General features: G+C 39.4%; 3 protein-coding genes across 8 annotated transcripts in view; 1 reads left to right on the top strand and 2 right to left on the bottom strand.

The window, feature by feature from the left end:
* The window catches only part of LOC116179364 (myosin-G heavy chain-like), a 155,211-nt gene extending 148,855 nt beyond the window's left edge, over positions 1-6,356 (bottom strand). For all 3 annotated transcript variants that reach the window (XM_031499148.1, XM_031499149.1, XM_031499150.1), the window contains exon 1: positions 6,205-6,356. The gene's annotated coding sequence lies outside the window, so the exon portion shown is untranslated. The remainder of the gene's footprint in view (positions 1-6,204) is intronic.
* Positions 6,357-11,990: 5,634 nt separating this feature from the next.
* Positions 11,991-15,073, bottom strand: LOC116179329 (phytanoyl-CoA dioxygenase, peroxisomal-like). 4 transcript variants are annotated; one of them, XM_031499102.1, is made up of 9 exons: positions 14,929-15,073; positions 14,763-14,882; positions 13,062-13,173; positions 12,856-13,017; positions 12,692-12,811; positions 12,519-12,641; positions 12,338-12,466; positions 12,190-12,284; positions 11,991-12,143 (listed from the first exon to the last, which is right to left on the bottom strand). In XM_031499102.1, the coding sequence occupies exons 1-8, from the start codon at positions 14,946-14,948 to the stop codon at positions 12,210-12,212; spliced, it is 861 nt and encodes a 286-aa protein (XP_031354962.1). In that variant the 5' UTR covers positions 14,949-15,073; the 3' UTR covers positions 11,991-12,143; positions 12,190-12,209. The 4 variants fall into 4 exon arrangements, with proteins under 4 accessions (XP_031354962.1, XP_031354963.1, XP_031354964.1 ...); XM_031499103.1 differs by having other exon boundaries at positions 11,991-12,133; XM_031499104.1 differs by having other exon boundaries at positions 11,991-12,110.
* A 5,989-nt stretch (positions 15,074-21,062) lies between these two features.
* On the top strand, positions 21,063-22,571 carry LOC116179209 (innexin inx2-like). Its single transcript, XM_031498928.1, has 4 exons — positions 21,063-21,456; positions 21,503-21,727; positions 21,776-21,912; positions 21,964-22,571. The coding sequence occupies exons 1-4, from the start codon at positions 21,204-21,206 to the stop codon at positions 22,474-22,476; spliced, it is 1,128 nt and encodes a 375-aa protein (XP_031354788.1). The 5' UTR covers positions 21,063-21,203; the 3' UTR covers positions 22,477-22,571.
* The last annotated feature ends 157 nt before the right edge of the window (positions 22,572-22,728 follow it).

Here is a 22,728-nt window from a genome sequence, read left to right as displayed (position 1 = left end):
TTTGTTTGTTTTTTTTGCCAAACATTTTGAGGTTTTTTGGCTGCCAAAAGTTGTGCCGGGAAAAAAATGTGTGTGCACTCTTCAAATACATGTTATTTGGACCCAAATTTAAACAATAAAATCTTATACACCACCTTTTGCAGGTCTGCATACTGGACTATCTTTCATTGGATTCCTAAAAAGTCGGCAGGTAGTTTCAAATAGAAAAAGGTCGGAAGTTAATGAAACTCTGGGATGTTGTTTAGGAATGGTTATTTAACAATTTCCCAAGTTTTCGACCTCGAGGACCTTGTGAGAAAAGGGAGAGGGGGGAGGGGGGCGTCTTCAATATTTTTTTATCTTCTTCCCTTTTTTCTCAATAACTTTTTAGCGCATTTTTGAAAATACACTATTATATTCGTTATGGCTGGCTGGCTGGCTGGCTGGCTGTCCGGCTGAGATGTCAGCAATTACAATAACTAGAGACTTCAAATTTTCACTGCTTTCTGCTATAGTGTAGATGTGCAGACTAACCTATTTTCAGTTAGATTACTCATGAGATAGATCATTTTAAATTTCGCTAATAAAATACTGATCGGTATTACCAAAAATGCGCTTTCATCATGCATATGCTGATTTACAACTTGTTTCTCTTACATCCTACAACAAAAGAATCTGTACACTCTTTTGTAGAGCGTTAAATTTTCAACACATGGTTGTATGTCAATTCGTTATCGAGATATGGTGCTACGATGAAATGTCATTTTTCAAAATTCACAAAAAATCTAAAAAATGTTCCAAAACCCACTCGTGGGTATTGCCGCGTAACACAAAGTATTGAAACGACGCATCGTCACCAAAAGCACACAAAATGTCGAATCTGCATATTGAAGCACGTCCACGTTCAGAGAAAGAGAGGAGTTAAATAAGTAAAATAAAGTTTCAAAGAAATATTACCATACATAAGAAAGTTGGCTATGAGCAGCCTGTGCAGTCACTGCGCATGCCCACATAATTTTTACTATGCGCGAAATGTTTATCTTTACTAGAAGCGTCTGTGGTTAAAATTTCAAAGAAATATCCCCATAAATATGAAAGTTGGCATTGCGCAGTCTGCGCAAAATATGGAGTTAAATGAAACTGATCGAATTGGGCAAATATAGACCATAACTGCTATCAATTAGCGAAAACCCGAAGTCTCTAGGTGGCTCAGGGTCCGAGATCTCGATGGAACGGACGGACGGACGGACGGAAACACGAGCACATAAGCTTTACCTCAACTTCGTTGTGTTACGCTAAAAATACAATTTTCTAAAAAGTAGGTATAGCCATACTCTCATCAACAGATCCAAAACCATAAGTATCGAAAGTAGATAGATTTTTTTTGTTTATCTTTGGAATTGATTAGATTGCATTACTATTGAAAAAATTAGTCGTAGTCTACCAAATTTTGCTTTTGCTAGTGTAGTCATTCAAATTATTGATTCTTTTTCAGTATTAATTACAGTTTTAGTGTACAATTTACCTAGTGTCATACGTTGGTATTGTTATTTGCAATACTGTACATGCAACGCGATTCACTACCCCTTTATTTGTTTCGTTGTGTTATTATGTGTTGCAGATTTGCAGAACGCGCCCTTCTGAATTGAGACGGCGGCTATGACCAGAATTCAAAAGAAATTTTTGTTATTTTCGTCGATTTACCGTTTGATTACATATTGGTTTTCGATACAATCGAATTGTAATTATTGCATTTGCTTGAGATTCACTTAACGATAATAACTCCGTTATTTCTACCGACGCCTGTTTTGATATTAATACTTTCTCCGACTACGTGTTGATTCCGTTGTTACGAGATCATTTGATTAAATCGCTATCGATTGTTACGTTAATTATTGTTTATGTTCCAGCTCTATCAAGTATTTCATTCCCTTAGCTTTTCAGAACCAGAACAAGGATTTTTAGTCTGCCTTGTTTCTTCTTTTTGGAAAGTATTCTCCTCTCTCTTTTGACAATTGCTGAAGACCAAGTGGCGCCTATCCGAATTACTTTTACTACTTTTCCATTTTGCTTTATTTTTGCTTGTGAACAAGAACCCTCATATTCACGGCGCTGTTTTCTGTAACGCTAGCTCTAAGATAGAGATATGAAAAGTTGATATTTCTGAGATAGTAGGGGTTAAACAAGTACCATCGATACTCCACAGGGTGCAGAAGATTAGAGGGTAGAATTTTCCAATCAATTATTTTTGATGGAATTTAAAAAATCGTCTTAAAGTGTACTTGGTGGAATTGACAATTGTCTTGTTCCCATCATTTTAATTCCATGGGGTACTATAAGTATTGTTTCTCGTAATGCTTTTAGGAAGTGAGGCTTCAGATTGGCGATGATAACAGCAGTTATTTCGTATTCAAAAACGCCATCCAAAAAATCAAGTTTGCATTCTTTTGAATTCGTGTGGGCCGTCGCATGTAAGTACCAACTACAGTGCAGAAGCGAAGTAAACGAGTCAAACAGTAAATATTGGCATGTTTCATTGATAAGAAGCTATTTTGTGGATGGTAGTTAATCAGAAAGGATAGTAGGGCTCATTACGGGGAGATTTTGGGGATCATTCGGCCAAACAGTACGTAACAAGAAAAAAAGTAAAGTCGTTTTCAAAGAGCTTCGAGTGTAAAAAAAAACCAAATGGTGATTATGGGTATCTTAGTTTTCATTGGAGCATAAAATTAACAACGAGTTCCGTAAGTCACATTAAAAGAGAAACCTTGAAAATACGGATTATCGCGAAATAAGGGAAAGTAATTAACCGCTAAAGTAGTGTAAAACGAGTTCTTTAGGAAAAACAGCCGTACGCTGTCGAGGACCGACTAATTAAGCGCGCCAATACCTTTTCGTTACCATAAAAAGCTGTTGCTAAAAATACAGTGTAGTTCTTTGCTGTCCGTGAAACGGTAAAACTAAAGAGGATGCTGAACTCTGTCTTCGAAGCCGTAAAACTATTATAGTCGACACACTAGAAAAACTAGTTACGTAGTGAAGATGCCTCTCATTTGTGATAATACAAAAAGCAACACCAAACCGCTATTTTAATAGATTTTAGGTTGCCCGTAACTCTTTCCCCTATTCGACGTCTTTATAAGGCATCTCCGTAATTCTTAGTGCTATAAAGAAAGTAATATAATCGTCGTTTTTGTGTCAAAAATGGTAAAAAAAATGGTTAAAAATATTCGCTCGCTTATGGGAGAGGGGGGAAATAAAAAGTCTCTTGAAAAGGATTTTTGAATAATCTACCATATTCAAAATAAAGATACCGGGTCAGGTAAAAAAGTTATTGGACCTAACCTTAGTTTTAAATGGAACATACTGTGTATTTTAATCAAGTCAAAAATATATCACTGAAAAATTTAAACAAATTCAATATTGATTTTAAAAGATACAAAAAAGATGTTTAAGAAATTCAAAAATCTGTTTGAAATTTGTTGTATTTTTTAACGCATTTTTGCAAATTTATTTGTAAAATGTTAGCTTTTAATCTCACTTTGGCTGGCTTGCTGGCTGACAGTAAATGCGGGCCCGTAGAAGAACGCTTGTAGAAAGACGAGGAGTGAAATGTACCTACCGTGGCCGTGTAATTACTAACTTTAGGGACGGGTTTACAAGATGTGGGGTCGGCGCAACCTGGGCGCTATCACCGAGTGTGTTATACTATCCTGGAGATTTGATTTTTCAGTTTTTTCCAATCTTCTTCTACATTTTTGGTCCGATTGTTTTCAAATTGCTGTCGTTGGAAAGGTCTTGTAAACCAGCGGAATGTTTTTTGTCCTAGCGGCGATATTAACCAAGTTGCAACGCGCTCGTCTTCAAGGGGTAGTCGACTTTGGGCCCCCAAAAGTTTCTTAGCGCTCTAATAGCGGTCTCTCTTTTGTGTGTCGGTAATAGAAGCTCGAGCTATGAGGGGTTTTTAGCGAAATCTCCCAAAATGCGAATTGTGGATGCATGGGACGTCGGAAGCGGGTATCAACACAGGAAATAATGTGGTAGCCTTCGACAAGATCTTATTGATTGTAAAGTCAAAACTGGGTAATAGAATAAGTACTGATCTATTACACAAAAATGTGCTGAAGTCCCTTCGATCTCACACGAGGACTTTGATAGTTTTTTTAATCATTTGAACCTTCTTTTTTTAATTGTGTTAAATCCTTTTGTAATCTTTTTGAATCTTTTTTGAATTTTTTTGAATCGCTTTACTCTTTTTTGGATATTATCTCAGGTGTGTTATATTTTTTAAGAAAGAATTTCACATGCTATCTTTTGAGATGATAATATACCTATAGGTATGGGGTGTTCGATTAAAAAAAAATGAGGTTAGATCCGGTAACTTCTTTATAAACATCACATCGGCTGTGATTTTCAAATTTGGAAATCGTCGCGCTTTATTTTTAGAAACGACAGCTGGACAAAATAGGTATCCCCAAATTTAGCTCAAGAAAGGCCTTTAAATTGCCAGAAAATGCCATAATTTGTCTTCAAATATGAATCAAAGTGTCCATCGTCTTTGGATCAAATCGGAAAGAAGTTTTGTAAATATTTGCTTTCACAGTGTATCCATCAACGATCCGAGTCGTTGTATGGCAAACTGATACGAATAGATTTATGAAAAGTTGTGCATACAGACTCTTCATTGAGCCCGTTTCAGCTAAAATTGAAATGAAATTAATGAAATGAATATGAGCCGGATTAAACGTCGTGTTACCGAATACGAGCTAAGTGACAAAAAAATTCCCGTACTGAAAATTGTATGCGATTCTTCGTATCTTGTTTCTAAATGCTTGGGCACTATATTTTTTCACAAAATGATTGCCTTTTATGCCAAGTATTTTCAGGCTCTGCTTAAATAAACATAATCCTTACCTAATATGTGAAACCTGTCTTTTATTTCTTCTACATTCGGATTATTCCAATGCATCAGTTGCTTCGGTTCCTTCAGAACTACTTAAATTTTCAAGTTTACTCCTTGGGACACTTTAGCCTCATTTCTGTGAGTCCTACACATCCATCAAATTCTTTCGATTGCTCTATTTTTCCTTTTCTTTAGATTTTTCTGACACTTGAGATAAATTTTGCGCAACATGTCGAAGAATAGCCACAGATTTTTCAAAACTTACCGGTGCATAGGACACACATATGAATAACGATATTTGTAATTTACGGTTAGAAAGTAGCCATTTTCGCATAATTTGTGGTTAGCAGGAGATTTACTTGTAAAGAACTTTGCAGCGATCGTTTTATAGAACGTTTTTGCTACCGAGACTTAACTTGAACATGATCGCTACTTATAAAAATTTATAAAAAACACTCCGTAAGAAAGAAAATTGTGTAGATTTTGTCTTGCATCATTCAAAACGATCAGAATTTTCAGGATTAAAACAAGTTATGGTTAAAAATAATATTTTCATAGAAAACTTAAACGATGTGTCCTTGATTTCTAAGCTGCAGAATTTGCAAAATAATTCACATGTGGAATGAATACTCCGAGATATTGAAGTGGGCACTACTAATACGATTATTCTTAGGGCCTATACTATTTTGTCATGTGATGGGCGAGTGTCGTGTTGTTTTTGTTTGGTTAATTTTGACGCAACTGGTCTCAGAAGTCGCATTATCAATGTTTAATTAAATTCGGTTCGACCCTGTAGTTACAGCAGTAGTACACTTGAAATTGTAAATAGATATCAACAATTCATAAAGGATGCTCAGTGACCGATGTTTAATCGAATCTCATTTCTCGTCGTATGGATTTGTACCATCGCAGTACGTATAATATCTTCAACGCTTTTCCTCATTTCATAATATTTATACACCTGCAATAATAAGTAAACTAGGGGCACGCAGATATAGGACGCATTAAATTATGTATAAGATTTGTTTTGAACCCGCAGGAATTAAGTCTGACTCGTGTCAGTGTATGAAGTACAGTTTGCAGCGAAAACTAAATTTGGGAAAACGTCGCTCAAAATTTAAACTGAAATTCAACAAGACAAAAGGTTTCCCTTTATCATTCCGCGAAGTTTCCAAGGGAGACGATGCCACAAAGTTACTTCCGACTAATAGAAGAACTCGCATCCGTCGAAACTTTCAAAATTGATAACGTCAAAAATATTATGGTAATTCCGCGGATTGTTCCTAGACGTTACGGCACTCGATCAAAAAGGAAGTACTCACCCTTCTCCCGAAACTTCTTAACGGTTAACTCACTGACAGTCTCACAACGCAAAATTATCAAGCGCGAACAGGTGACAATCGCAACTGTCTTAGATCTTTTTTAAGGACGAACGTTCTCTCGTTTAAACGGGGAGATGTAAGGGAGTTCTGGCAGTAACGGCCACATGCGAACTAAACGTTTGATCGGCGTTGCGGCGCTCTTTCCCAAATGCCGGTAGTCATAACGACGACTGACGCCTATCGTAAATTCAGTTGTATGCGCTGTTTCCTTGAAAGCATCTCCTTATCGGTCGTTGCAATTTTCATGAGCCTGTATCGGATCCACTTAAAAATTTTTATCCCGTCTCTCATGGCTATTCTCATGCGGGCAATGCAAACTTTTCGCGAGATCCAAATGCAATAACTTGTATTTATGCAGTTGAAATAGTTGTGTACGTGTGAAGCAAGAATAGGGAAATCGGAAAGTTTCCTGCAGTATCAAAAAAGTTACAAGCTATTATAGCACTTCAATTCCTTGTAGAAAACGTTGTGTACACCGGGTTTATTGACGTATTCGTGTCTTAGAGTCAACAATAGGTAATTGAGGTGTTAAAGTAGTGAATTCACAGTATATTCTTGTACTGTGTATTTGTTGGAAACGTTAATTAAAGTTGTATGCAGTAGGGCATTGCTGAGGCTTCTTGTTGCAGGAAAATGTCACTATGAAGTATAACATAAAATATAAGAATCTAACAATTCTGATGAATCAGAAGTGGTAAATAAACTACGCGAGCGTCCTTTCTATACGTAGGTTGTTTCGAAAATTTCTGCACACTACGACAAAAACTACTCTATAGCGAAACACATAAACGTAATTTCAAATAAAATAGAAATCTGTCTAAAATAAACTTTAATGTCTGTATTACCTCAACAGATGGCGCTGCTATATATATATTAACAATAATTATCAATAATCAGTAATAATTCAAATTCAAATATGTTTCTACAGGTGGTCATCATTATCTCATTTTTGTGATGTCCTTGTTATTTGGAAATTTTCATGTACAATTCTAGAATAAGGCGAGCATAGTCCAGCTTAGCGAACTTAATTGTAATAATTAAGACACCTTGTGGAGTTCGACTTTTATATTTAGGTAAGTTCATAGTACTTTGTAATTTAGGTTCGTACTTAAGTTAAGTGATGTTTTCATCTAAGGCATGTGCTGATATTCGACTTTTATATTTAGAACACTACCAAATTACGACACTTCCCGATTACGACAATAACACCCGATTTTTGACAAATTAATAAACCGACTACGATCAGTGAATCTTTTATATCCCCGCACTCGACCCCGGCGACCCGTTCAAATAACAACTTGAAGGGAGCCATTCCGGTTTAACTCAGACATCAGAAAGACTTATTTTATTGTTTTTCAAAAGTCTCATGTTGACTTAACACATTTATGCAGTCGATACAACCAATCATTAAAACAGTTATGCCAGTCTTCTTCAATACGAGGTTTTCAACCGCAAGAACGGAATCATTTGGGGTTTAAAAAAATGACCAGTGTAACGGGAGCGTTTGGTTTAGAGATAAATTTTTGTAAATTTGTTTTCCTGCGGAAATTCGTCAAGTAGACATTTTTACACTGAAAAAATGTCAAGGTCTCCCAGACAAATACTGCTCAGGCATCTTTTCCAGTTTGTATGTTAAACTATGTAGGGCCGTGATTGTCGATTTTCCTTTTTGAGGCGTATTTTTAGAGATGAAGCGGACGTTTTGTTAGATTCTCACTTTTTATATGGCTAAAGCTATTTGCGTAATGAATTTCTTGCAATTCGGTTCATAATTCACAGAGATGTCAAAAGGGCCTTCCTAATTGTGTAGGATATATTGCCAATTCACGAACTCTGATCTACAAATTTGATAAAGAATCCATCTACAAAATTTCATCGTAATCGGTTCATTCGTTATCGAGATATCGTGCTAACCGACAGACGGACAGACACCGCAAAATTATAAACTCCCTAGGAGCTCGTTAATAATAGATCATGAATGAAACAGAGTTGTAAAGTTTAATTTTGTAACAAGTTACCAAATAATTAAAAAAGGAATCAACGCATACATCAGGGAAAACCTGGAAAATTTCTACCCACAATTGATAGGAGACGTAGACGGATACGTGGAGGGAAGAAGGAGAGAACCAGCAGGGTTGCGGAAATCGTAATCAAGAAGCACCGATGCATTGAGGTGGAGAAATCTGAAGGAAAAGCAAGAGTATATCCATGGCCCAAATCAAGATGAACATAAGAAGACTAACAATCATAGGATGCCACATCCCCTCGGACAAAAGAGGGCAGGCGGAACTCAGAAATCGAAATGAAACAACAAAAAAAGTGCGAAAAGAACCTGGGTATCATACTAGGCGACTTCAATGCACAACTAGGCAGACTGGACGGAAGTGAATAGGAGGAAGGGAACGGCAGCGACCTTTAGGAACATGGTACACCTACATGGACTGAGGGTAGAAAACATATTCGGCAAGTCCAAAATGGTAACATGTAATCAAAGGAAATAAGCGTCACGAACACAGCAGACATATGGGCAAAAATAGTAGGATCGGACCACAAAATGGTAAAGGGGAAAGTAAAGAGGGGGGAGGGGAAGAAGAGAGCAGGAAGGAAAGGACAAGGAGCACAACGGGGAAACCGAAGGGCGGAATGTGAAACTTCTGTCAGGGGAGAAGAAAAGAAAGGAGTACCGAAATCAGTGGTAAAAGATTAGAAGCAAAAAGGGGATGGGATACCATATGGAAAAAGATCGGCGAAACGATCAAAGAAGCAACAAGGAAAACACTAGGGAAACAGAAACCGCCCATGTGACCGAACAGAAAGCGGGCCAAAACCCAAACTAACCTGAAACAAAGAAGAAGCTAAGGGAAGCTAAGGAAGAAGAAAACAGAGCCTATGAGCAACACGAAATCAAGGAATTCGCCGAGAACATCACCAAACTCAGACCAATGGAGAGGAATACGGAAATGTAATGGTATAGGCACATCAGAAAATATAAAAGGAGGAAACAAGGGGGAAACAGAAAATATATACCAATGACAGCGTGGGCGATGCTGGGACTACCCAAATCCCTAATCCACAGAACCATACACGCGTGGCAAAGGGAGTATACTAGTATACAATGGTTTTGGAAGAACACCAAAAGAAAACCAGGGGGATCAAACAAGGATGTCCGTTTCCCCAAGGCTCTTCGCGATAGCACTAGACCACGCTATAGAACAAACAAGGATGGTTGTGAGGAACCTTAGCATAGGCGACCAATTACAACTACCGACATTACTGGCGTACGCGGACGATCTACTCGTAATCGCGGATAATTTATAAGACACTGAGGACTTCGTCCAGGCCATCGGGATACTAGGTACACCCGGAAATGGTGGACCTACAAATATACAACGAAAAGAGCTACATGATGACAAGAGTGCCAGCAAACAACACCCCCAGTACAAAGAAGGAGAGAAGACCATAGCCGTGAAGGAGATAACCGTGAAGCACAAGATCAAATATATGGGAACGTATGTACATAAGCAGCACCCTCAGCAGGCACAACGCAGTGAATGACAGAATAACCAACGCATTCAGAATCACACACGGAATCTGGAACTTCATACGAGCGAAGAAAATACCGGACAGCTTGAAATGATGATTTACAACACGATCGTAGCACCGACAATCTTATACGGAATTAGCACTTCAGCGCCAACAAAGAGCAACAGACGAACATTGAGGAGGGCGGAGTGGAAGGCACTCAGGATACTGAAGAAAACAGCAACCTCACAAGAGAGCAGAGAAGAGAACTATTAGAGGAAAAGACGATTGCCAGGAGACTGAAGATGAGGTAGATGAGATACTGGGGACATACTCGTATCAACAGGAGGAACAAAGACCATATCATTCGGGCTGCTAAGATTCTATGTGCCTCGGAATGGAAGGTAGGCCGACCCTGCCAAACATGGAACACCACCATAAACCAAACGGTAGAGGTCTCGGGGATTACCATGGGAAGATGGGAAGAGAATAGCAGAGACAAACATCAAAGGAAGAAAGAAAGCAGAAGAATACTGGAGGTGGAGGAAGAATCAGCCACAAGGACAAGTAGCCAAGGGGAGGAGGAAAAGGGGACAGAAAGTAATGCGGGGAGAGGACAACAATAAAAAGAGCCTAACACGAGGGAAAACAGGGAAGGGAACGAGACCAAAGGATAGGAACATCGGAAGCCAATGAACGCCCGGAGAAGAAGCTATCACTAGAAAGCAGAGTTCCCTCTAAGGCAGAATACCAGTGGCGAAGCTGTGGCCGTACCCGTTCGGGTCGGATAACACCCAGTTAGCCGCCCCCCCACAACCCCCCCAATCCACAAACTCCACCACATTGTTTGGCATATGTCGCGGCCCAGCGCGATGGCAACAAAGTAGTGGTGAAACGTCCCTGATAGTGCCTACCAGGGACGCATCCTCACGACAGTTGACTAAATCCTGGGAGAGGCGGCGACGCCAGGCATATGTCAAAGTTTCAAGTTTCAAGTTAATTATTGTTGAAATTTTGTGAATTTCACGATTATTCTATTGCGGGAAATTGCAACTATACTTAGTATTTTATCCCTTTCCTTCAATACTTCCCAGTTTCATACGAGGAAACTACAATCATTTAAAGAAAGTTGGTAGCGCTCAACGTTTATGCGGCGGATTTGAGAAAAAGCAGCGCCATCTTAGCTCGCGTCACAAAATTAGCGCAACAGGTTATGGGTTCCAGCTTCCGTCATTTGACTAGAGCAATGAATAAAAGAGAAGAGGAGTTTGTTGTGAAGTCATGCCTTTGAAGCATTTTACTTCTAAAACTGAGATGCCGAAGCGACGATGCGAGATGTGTTGAAAAGTTGATAAAACCCGTCACTGTCGCACAGGTAAGAAAAAGTGGCATATGCTTTATTGTAAGAAAAAAAGCATTGGGTTGCTGTATGTGAGAAATGAATTGCTGGTTGAAGACCACCGAAGAATGCGGCTGAAAGCAACGCGGAGAATAGTGGAGATCTTTTTTAAATAGAGACAGGCTCATGAGGATGGTAGATTGACAATAAAGCCAGCAAGTATGCGACTATTTATTCAGGCCGGTTGGACGAGTTCCACGAGCACAGGGAAAGGAACGATTCAGATTTCATCGCCCTCGGGAGGTGTGTACACCTCCCGAGGGCGCTTAAAATTCGAGATGAAATTAAGATTAGTTGAGCACATTCCTCGGCACATACTATCTGCAGAAAAAGCTTTACCTTTACTTATTGCAAACAAATTCAGGATTCTAGAACAATACGGAGTAGCCGGCAGAATGCTCGAAACTGATTTAAGGAAATTCCCATCTCTGTCGGAGATGAAAAATTCTTACCTCAGCCCAGGTTGGAACACCCGACCTCCAGCTTTATAGTCCAACGCTCTACCATTGAACTACAAAATCGGTATAGGTACTTCGGGAATTGTGACAAAAGGATATCAAAGTCGTTCGTTTTGTTAAAAAAAATTTCAAACGCATTTGTTCACTATTTCAGAATTGAACTTCGTTTTCGAGCTGTACTCAGAAAATTAAATAATAATAATTATTATTTATTACTTTATCATTCAACTCAAGATGGAACACTTCATAGACAAAATTCAGGAAATTAATTCCGAATATACATTGGCTAACTATTATGGGAGAACAAACGTACCAAACCTTTAATTGTGTTCATTAAGAAAAATTTGTTTTGTTAAATGTGTTTATTGGTACCATAGATCGAATTAATTTAATAAAGTAGTTCTGTTCAAACTGTGCTTGATGTCTTTTTTTCAGTTGTTGTCCAACAATGATAACTGGTTACAATCCTAGTCACACAATAAAACTATTTCTAAAATAATCTCCAAAAAGGCAAAAATCAAAAACTCGAACTCTTGTTTTAGTTACCTTCTTATCACCAATCCTAATTATAAGTTTCCATCAAGACGTTGAAAATTTCCTGGTTCACCGTGAACAATACGACTTTTGAACTGGCAAAACACCTGTAAAATACGATGCATCTAAATCAGCAACTCCATCAGCAAGTAGTAGGTACCTTAAATGACACCGAGGGAAAACCATTGTGTTTGAGTATGCGCCTTATCTCGTTTTCGATATCATCACCCACGTTGACAAAATGACAGTTGCTATCCGCGTAATGAGCGGAAATCGACTTGCAAAATCCCTGAAAAAGTCGCACGCGTTGTAATTTATACTTCCCTGGTATTTGGAATTACATCGGTAAGATTTGGTCTGGATCCATGAACCAGTGAAGGATGAAAAAATACCGTATCGCCCTTTTCCAGTGCCAATTTAAGAGTGTAAAGGTTCTCAAAGCCTTCCACACTATTGAATGAGTTCTGAAAGGGAAACTATTAAGACAAGCTCTAATTACCGAAGTCAGCATTACTGGTGTTTTATGAGATCCAGGCACTACGTATAGGCAACCATTCTTCTGGTTAGACTTTTCCATAGCGGTCCAAACTCCAACAGTGGAATTGATAGGTCGAATGGGGCAGACGAATATATCCTAAAACACTTTTGTTTAGCCACTCGTAAAGCGACCTGAAGTACCGAATAGTTGGAGGAGTCTACTTCAGTGTTTGGCGGTTTGCTGACGACCATTGAGTGGAAACATGTCACGTTTGTTGCACCCAGGATACCTTCCACGATGTTCAAAATTGCTTTGTAGCTCGCATATTGAAAAAGTACATCGTCGTAATTAAAGTCTTGTATCTGCAAGGTTTGATATAGCGAAATCGTCTCTTAAGCTCTTTTACCTTGTTTATCAAAAACTCGCCTCGCCTATGTTTCGTTTTTAAAAAAATGTTCTCCATTTTTAGCATGTATCTGCTGTCCACTTTGTCATTGCAAATATCGCGAAAACGCTGCCTGAAAACAGAAACCGAGATTATAGGATCGTTTTCGATGATCAATTGATCTGATCATTTACGAATATTTGGACCAGCGTAATTACGCAAGAAGTTTGATGACAAAAAAAAGCATTTTCGGTCATATGGTCGATTACTTAAATGAGAAGGTTAGATATTTGGAACAAGGTGATAAGAACACCAGAAGAAAACTAGAAGAAAATGGTAAAACGATGAGGAAGGAGACGAGGAGAACACAAGAACAACACGAACAGAAAAGACCAAGAAGACAAGTTAAAAGCACTGTAGGAAACGAGAAGCAGGCCATGACAAAACAAGGTTATACGAAAACGGTAAGAAGACGGACACATAATGTTATGGATCTTGAAGGAATATCCCGAAGAGCAGAAAAGGTAAATAGTAAAAAACAGGAACAAACCGATTGAAGGCGAAGAAAAGACTAGAAGATGGTAAAATAAGGGGAAAAATACGAATAAGGCGAGAAGAAGATCCGAAAGAAACGAAAAGCAAACTACAAGAAGACGGTAATGTTAAGAAAAGAAGATAGAAGCAAGATCGGTAGGAAACTGAAGGAAAACGGTATATTCCATTGAAACTTAAAACGTTCTTGAAGGTGTGATGGTTTTAAAAGATCCTGAAAGTTTTTAAGGTGGAAATTCTGAAAATTCTGAAAATCATGAAAAAGATAAAAAACGGAAACAAAGGCGGGAGAAGAATAGAAGACGAGAAAAAAAAGAATATATGTGAAAAAGTTAAGAAGAAAATGTAGAATAAGACGAGCGGAAAAGAATGCACAAAAAGAGGAGTAGACAATGCTAGAAGAAATCGTGAAAAAGACAAGAAGAAAACAAGAGAACGACAAGAAGTGTAAAAGGAGAAAGGTAGAAAGTGCCAGAAGAACACAAGGAGGGGCGGAGAAAACGAACATAATGCAAGACGAAAACGAGCAAAGAAGAACGATATACCAAACAAAATTGGGAGAATATGAAAGGCAGGCGAGAAAGAGAAAAGGGATTGCCAAAACAAGGTGGGAAGAAGCGAGAACTGAAATGGAAGATGGTAATGGAAACAGGTTGTGATTCGTGGAAATGCCAGGAACTGCCAGCCAGTGCATTGAATCGAGGCACGTTATAAACGCTACGCGAATCTGGCCAGCGTATCATACGCCCTTTTTGACCACTCATTTAGCAAAAATTTTTCTTTTTTGAAAGCATTCAGTTGCAGTTCTTAGTGTCCTCACCTCTCCAACGTATGTACTGTTTCATTGGAGTGGTCATAAGAAGATATAAACCCGATTACTGGCTGTTAGTACGCTTCAGGTCCATTACCTATGCCCTTATTCGCGAGGGCAACAAATCTAATCTTTTAGCTCCTATGAAAGAAATCAATAATAAAGAATATCATTTGAAATAAGGCATTTGATCGATCGCAACAACCCCATACAGGATGGTTTTTTCTTTTGTCCACATGGTCTTTACGGAAAGCTGTAGATTCTGAGATGTTGAGTTTACAGTGACAGCAAACCGCCGATCGGCACTCGTTTTCATTATAAAAAAAAACAAAACTAAACAAGATGGCTGAAAGTCTTACATGCAATCATCTAAGAGCCCAGTATCTACTAAATTGCGGATGAGAAGGTAACCATTATATTTGTAAAACTCCCTTTGTTGATTTGTTAAATAGACATCACTCTGCATTGAACCATTTTCTCTGAAAAAATACAATGAAACTTGCTTTTTTAATTTAATTCCTTTACATGTTATTCTTCAGATTCATGCTAACAATTGGAACCTATGACTAGCAGGTTTATACACTAATGCACACCGTGCTTGTTGTGACTGTTATGTTGGTAAATATATTGAACGTTTGATATCGAATAACTACTTTTTAAGTACACAGTTAAACTAAAACATTTTTTTTATGATTCCGATGTGGAAGTCAAAGGCTATGTGATAAACACGTTTTTTTCCCGTTACTATATATATACGATGGTGCTTTGGAACAATGACAAGGTTAATCTGTTCTTAGTTTCACCATGCGCCATTATTTATTCCTCAACGGATTTTCCAAGCGCATATCCCAACGATTCCTTTTGTGCCCAATCGATGTTTTCTCATTTGGGCTATTTTTTACTATTACATATTCATTACTATAACCTGCAACCTTCTGTGTGCATTTTTGAAATGCACGTGGACGAGAAGATATGGTGCGGTTATCTCAGATGCAAGGTAGAAGGTGAGGTATCTAAACCACAGATCCAACGTAAATGGGCTGGTACTGTGGCCCAGTTAAACCATGCACCCTATTTGCTTTTATAACATTGTTTTAGTATGAACGAGGAAGAATATCTTTTAGACACTGTTAAGAATTTCAAGTTATGGGAATTCTTAATTTAACTTTACATGCACGTTAATCTTGCGCTATTAACATCAGTTCCTTATCAAGACACCAGATGTACCATACAGTGACCATTAGTGGTGAAAGATACGTGAATGCAACCACTTGGAGTGTAGATATTCAACAAGAATAACCTGATTACACTAGAATTAAAATAAGTTAGTTAATTGGATAACTCCTCTTCAAGGATTATTTCAAAAATAATTCTATTAAAAATTTCAATGTCATTATTTGTTTGTAACTCATTATTGTCATCTAAATGTAGTTTGAAATATAAACAGTGACAACTTAATCAACGTCACAATGACCATCAACTGTTGGATGCAGGATGGTGCACCTGTGCATAATTCTACAACCGTTCGGAAATCAGAAAAAGTGATTAGAACGCAGAAGTAGAACTGTTGGATGAAAGACAGGGGAGGTGAGGAGTGGATATCGTGGACTTTAAAGAAAAGAAGAGAAAGTTTAATTTTGTTATAGGTTTTATTGTAAAAAGTCTAAAAAAATTGAATGCCCATAGTGGCCCTCCTTGGACACAATGCATAGTCCAGAGTTGAATGGCACTAACCCAAAACAAGCTGAGCTGATATGCAAAGATAAACCTACCGACCTTGATGTGTACAACTTTAATCACCAAATAAAATCGTCGGATCTCTCCACATGCCGTTTAAAATTGTAGAAAATTAAGATTGTTCATCCTGTCAACATGAGCGGCAGGGAGGCAACCAAGTGTAATCTCCCGCCAACATCAAATGCTACCGAAAAAGTTGATAAAATTTCTCATAATGAACCTACATCTTGCTACTCCTTTGAAATACTCCTAGCAGCTGCTCTAGCCGGAAGTGGCTAACCTACTATTTCCCGTTACTCATCCTTTATGTGGAGGGTAGCTCCCTACCGGGCATGTCCCCAGGTGGAGGATAGGGGGATGGCCCTGTGAATGATCGTGTGAGACACAAGGTTAATGCGAAAATGGGATGCTCACAGACCAAGCTGTTAGAGGCATCCAACTACCTCGTCCGGCTGTCCTGCCGTGGCCAAGGACTTTGCACGAGGCAGAAGGGCCAGCCAGCCATGACGGGAAACCATGCATCAAAAGGTCCTCTGTGATCATGTCTCACGGACCTGAAGATGTGGGGGGTCTTGGCTTAAATGTCCGCACCAAGAAGAGTCAACCTCAGTTAGGTTGTCGGCCAGTGTAGTGCAGTTCATTTAAAGCTGGACTGTGGTACCATTGAATATCCAACCGGGTTCGTGCATGGCTTGCAGCCTTGGCTGAAACCCAGCTCTCTCAACAATAAAGGCAGAAAAAATCTAACCCCAAGGCGAAGTCTGGAATCCAGGGGAACATCTTTCCTACCGTATGGATCTCTGACCGACTCTTCTCCAATTTTCGTGATATTCGCATGGAAGAACCCGATAAAATAGCAGAGGGTTGTGCAGGCCCGTAGCCAAAATGAAGTAGCAGGGGTGGCCGGCATTTTCCTAGGTGGGGCTTAAGAAGTTTTTGAAAAAGACTTCCCTTGTAATTTTTGTAAAGGAACCGTCAACCGTAATTTCCAGTGGGGGCAAGACCACGGTCACCCCCTGGCTACGGGCCTGGGGTGGTGCCTCTCTAAACGCACCAACCATGGGACCTGAGGCCGCTCGGCCTCACACGGACCCACTTAGTGCTCCGCAAAAGGCAGAGGCTATGGTCAAAATCCCGGCTTAACAAAGATGAGCGGTGCTGCAAGGAAACTGTACCGTTGCCTGAGGCAACACGATGTAGAACCGGCACAAATAGCCGAGCAAGCCGTCCAGCAACATGTGCCGCCTTGAGTAAGGTAACTCGGACAAAGGGAGAAAAAGATCCCGGTCCGACGATGCCACACCCGAGGTTGCCCAGGGAGACAATAGGTCCAAGTGAGAGTACGGTTCCAGCGAACCCTGTCCATCCCTTTACAATCTATAAACAAGCTGCAGAGAGTAAACCGGTTGGTATACTGCATGTCAGGCACCCGGAGGGAAACCTCCCCACAGAAGAGCTTAAACCGCTTCAGGAGGGAATCCTTCAAACTATTAGAACCCTGAAAAGAGAAAAGTGAGTCCTCATTTCCTAGGTTCTACGTTCAAACCTGGCCGGTTGCTGGTCAACTGCGCTTATGGGACAACCGCAGAATGGCTCAAAGGAGTGCTGCCAAACATCAAGCTATCCTAAGATCTGTCGATGGAAAAGAGATTCCAAAGGCGACTATTGTAAACGCCTACTTTGCTGGCAGCACCAATGAAATCACGGAGCGCATCCTTGTGTTGTTGCAGAAGCAGTAGAACACCGGCTTCAACACCAAGAAATTGCGAGTGTCGAAGAGAGATCAGGAGAGTGCTCTTGTTTATCTAACGATGATAGTGCACCAACCCTGGCTAAGGTTACTGGGGCAGAAAGGCCTAAGAGCCATTTTCCGGTTTGGACAAGTGGCAATCAAACCTAAAGGAGCCCTCTAAGGCTAGTAGCGCCACTCCCAAAGGCGTTGGAGAGGGCAACCAGATGAGAGCCAGGCACACAAAGCCCAAAAGTCAGCACCTAGTAGAATACTGTAAGCGGGGCAACGTAAACCTAGTCATGGGCTGCGATGCCAACGCGCACCACAGCGCAGCACAGACACAAACAAGAGGGGTGAATGGCTAATTGAGTATACCAATTCAACGTCACTTGAAATAGCGAACGGGGACAAAAAGCTACCTTTGCCAACAAAATTAGACAGGAGCTGTAGATATTACTCTCTCAACTCCGCTCATTGGGGCAAACATAACTAACTGGCATGTCTGAAGTTGATGAGATCGCCGAAAAGGTAGACACAAAAGAGGAACTGGAAGTCGCCTCAAGTGATCTACAAAGGCACCTACTTAATGGGCCTGAGAGGACCTGCCCCGCAAAAACTAAAGGGTTGACAAGGAACGTTCCCTTGTGCAGTGAGGAACTGGAAAAACATCAGGTTAAATAATTCAGAAAACTATTTAACAAAGCCAAACAACAGAGGCACGAAGAAACTGAGAAGAGTACAGAAGCGCCTTAGTGGAGTACAATTCCGCGATCAGAAGGTTCAAGGGAAGGACTTGGCGCAAATTCTGTGAAGGAATCGAATTCCATACTAACAGAATCGCACCTACAAGAAGATCACCCCAGTGGTGGGCCGTAGCCAGATTGATTACCAAGAGCGGGCGAATAAATCTAAAGAGCGAGCGGGCGAAATAATTATTTGCCGTATTCCGCACCAACACCACCCGCTGTATAACTTCGATGTTTTTGGTAAATACAGTTATATGAAATGTGATTGTTACAAGTTGTTAAAGAAAGTTTGTGAATTTTTTTCTTTTTTTCCTTTGAACCTTTTTTAATATTTAAAAATATTTTTGAACCTTTGATGAAATTTTTTGAATCGCTTGAATCTTTTTTTAATATCCATGGTGTGCTGTAGTATCAATAAGAGTATTTGATATGCAGTCTGTTCAGATTAAAATATACAGGGTGTTCCATTAAAAAAAATGTGGTTAGGTCCGATAACTTTTTTAATTGATCCCGTATACTTATTTTGAAAATGGTAGATTATGCAACAATCAAATTGTAATTAACACATTTCCAATCAAATAAACAACTGCGTTATAAGCTTTTATCTAAAAATCGAAAAATGCAACTTTTGGCCACAACTCAACAATGAAAGACTGTATGCCAGTTTGGTTTTCAACACCTTAAAAAAATACACCTTTCGATCTGTGAGGTCTTTTTTTTCTATTAGGTACTTATAGTTTCAGTGTTACCCCATACTAACAACCGAATTTGGCCACCCTGTACAGAGAAAGTAATTCATACAAACAACAAACGTGAAATTGTCCAATTTTAATAGTTCACATAATTCCAAGGCTTTTTCTTCATATTTGATCATGATTACGAGCAAGCTATATTGCGTCATATCAAGTAACTTTCAAGAGCGGGCAACGTGGGTTCCAAGAGCGTGCTCAGCCCGCTCTTGCCCCCTCTGGATACGGCTCTGCCCCAGTGGCATTGGGAATTGGGAAATACACATCAGTGAGCGACAGGGAAACATTAAAACTCCTCACGAGCGCGCACTTTCCAGGTTCACAAGAAGTAAAGGCTTCTCTTCAACAGATAGAGACACAAGGCCAGTTAAGGCCTCAGTTAAAAGCGAAACCCCAAAAATCTTCACACAGAAGAGGGCAGAATGGGCCCTAATATCCTTCAAACCCTTTAAGGGGTCTGGTGGGTGTTTTTCCAACACTTTTCCAAATGGTTCTTGGACCCATGCTGTAAACTATATGTAAGCCCTATAGAGGCATCTTCTGTTTAGCTTACCTACCCAGAACGTGGAAGGAGGTGAACGTGGTCTTCATACCAAAAGAGTCAGGACGCTCAATCGATCTGCCAAAGGCGTATAGACCCATCAGCCCCAGCACTTTTCTGTTGAATGAGATGGAAAAGTTTTAGACAAATTTCTAGTTTGTGATGGTGTTCTAATTGGAGCCGAGCTGTAGTAATGGCGGATCTAGCGTGTATTGTGTTGTTTTGTTTGAAAAGTCTTAATCATGTTATTCTTCTTGTATTAATAGTCCAGTCAAATTACGGTTTGGACTGGATGTTGTCACTTCACTAACGAAACCAAGCGTATCCGATGTAAAAAAATCTTTCAAACTGGGGGACTACAAGAGCGTTCCCAATTGTTTTCTACATAGTTTAACCCTAAAACAATCTTTTCCAATAATTGTTCCGATAATTTTTGCAAATCAACGGACTGTGGAATTAGTCCGAATGACAAAACACGTTGATGTAATCCACGGACACGGTGTAGATATAAGAAAATTTTCGTTGCACTCCTACTGAAACTCTCAAAAAGAAGAGGCACTGTACGTACACTACAATCAGCCAAACAACCACGGTGAATGCTATCTTTTCGATCATTTATTTATTTATTTATTTATTTATTTTCCCTCTCTTGTTCTAGGCCCTCAACAGGCTTGTGCCCAATTACAGAGTGACCCGCATAATTCTTTTTAAAGGTGCCTCCGAAGATTGATATATTATGCGATAAATCGACATTGAATTTCTCAAAAATGGATACAACGACTCTATTACTAATTAAAAAGTGAAATATGAAGAAAAGGAAACGATTCGAAGACTGAAAAGCCTACGTGGCAAAGATGATGCACCAATCGCAGCTCGTTAACTGAATCAGCTGCAATAGCAGGAGTCCTCAATCAAAAATTACAGTTGATACTCGAACAATAATAATTTGAAAATAAAGAAACGGATACAATTCCTTTTGTCTCCAAATGAGGAGAAGTTCTTTTTTTTGAAGAAAAGATGATTGTAATTTGATTAACATACTTTTATCTTTCAAATCACTCTTTTCATTTATGACATACCATCTGTTTACACCCTGTAAGATAAAACCCTTACAGAATGCGGCCCTGATGTCAGACAGTTGTGGTAACACTGACAGTTCCTTCAGTTGGCAAATTCAACTTGGAAATTCAAACAATTTCAAATCTCTCATGATTGTATTTTTTCGTAAAAAAAACGTGCACATTGTTAAAGTAAACAACAAGAGATATTTCGTTGATTTATTCCTGTGAAAGTGAATGAAAATTATGCTGGACTTCCTAAATTCATTTAAGTCTCTAATTAAATTAGAGACAATTCACACTGACAACAACATCTTCAAGTTACACTACAGATTCACTGTGATCATGTTGATTGTGTTCTCCATTCTAATCACTTCCAAGCAATATTTCGGTGATCCAATTAACTGTGATGTCGAACATGATCGAAAAAGTGTAGTTGACACCTACTGTTGGATATTCGGAACGTTCCGTATTAAATCAACCGTAGCAGGTACCACACTTAACACAAGTTTGCCATGTACAACTCTCATTTTCAGAATCGATTTGGCCGGGGCTGGGCAATTACGTCGATATGAGACATGCGGGAAACGCCTGGAAGGAGATTATGAAAAGTAGCGAGCTCGACGACGTGATAATATCGCAGAAGTACTACCAGTGGATCTGCATTGTTCTGTGCTTTCAAGCGTTACTATTCTATACACCTCGTTATCTGTGGAAGACCTGGGAGGGTGGACGGTTACGCTTGCTCGTCAAAGATTTAGGTTTGTAGCGTGACTAGGGTTGCGTTATTGTTAACGGCTCCTCTGCAGGCTCTCCGCTGGTATCGGCGTCGTGGACTGGAGAATCTAAGGATAAACTTGTCGGCTACGTACTTGCTGGCAAGTACTCCCATAATTTGTACTGCCTCCGATTTACCGCATGTGAAATACTGAACTTTGTCAACGTTGTAAGTAATGCACGGGGAACTTTGGGCTTGTCTTGCACGAAACAATTTTAGATCGGTCAGATTTTGCTGATGGATTGGCTACTGAGCTATCAGTTTTCCGATTACGGCTTAAGCCTACTGACGACTAACGCCTTTGAAACCATGAATCGCGTATTCCCCAAGCTGACCAAGTGCACCTACGGCAAATTTGGCCCGAGTGGCAGCGTGGAGACACGTGACGCCCTCTGCATTCTGCCTATTAATGTTGTTAATGAGAAGTTATTTATTTTTATTTGGCTTTGGTTCTACTTGCTTACTCTATTATCGGCTTTCGCTATAATATACCGTGTGTTGATGATATGTGTACCCCAAGTTCGAGTGTACTTGTTAATGGCACAAGCACGGTACATATCAAGGAGCCATGCCGAGGCTATCGTTAGACGTCTGACATATGGTGATTATTTTCTTGTGTATCAGATGGGGAAAAATTTAAATCCCTTGGTCTACAAAGATTTAATTGATGGTATTGGAAGTGTTCTTAAAGGGAGTAAACCTTACAATCCCGAGGTTACATTTCCTATTTAATCTCTTCAGGTTTTTTTGATACTTAGATTATAAGTATACTTATTTTTGTACTTAAATTATGAAAGTAGATCTCAATAAAACTTTTGTATTTCTCTGTAAATGAGCATAAAGCGAATGACCAAAACGAAGCTCCTGAAGGCCCTGTAGTAAATACACTATATTTTGTGCTCCAACAGTAATTTCAATGCTTAAAGCCCACTTGAAAAAAAATTTTGTTAATTGCAGATGAAGATAAGCTGTAATTTTACAATT

The sequence above is a fragment of the Photinus pyralis genome, unplaced genomic scaffold (assembly GCF_008802855.1).
Source record: "Photinus pyralis isolate 1611_PpyrPB1 unplaced genomic scaffold, Ppyr1.3 Ppyr1.4_LG8, whole genome shotgun sequence".
NCBI lineage: Eukaryota > Metazoa > Arthropoda > Insecta > Coleoptera > Lampyridae > Photinus > Photinus pyralis.
The sequence above is the reverse complement of the archived record's forward strand: the minus strand, read 5'-3'. Positions and strand labels throughout refer to the sequence as shown.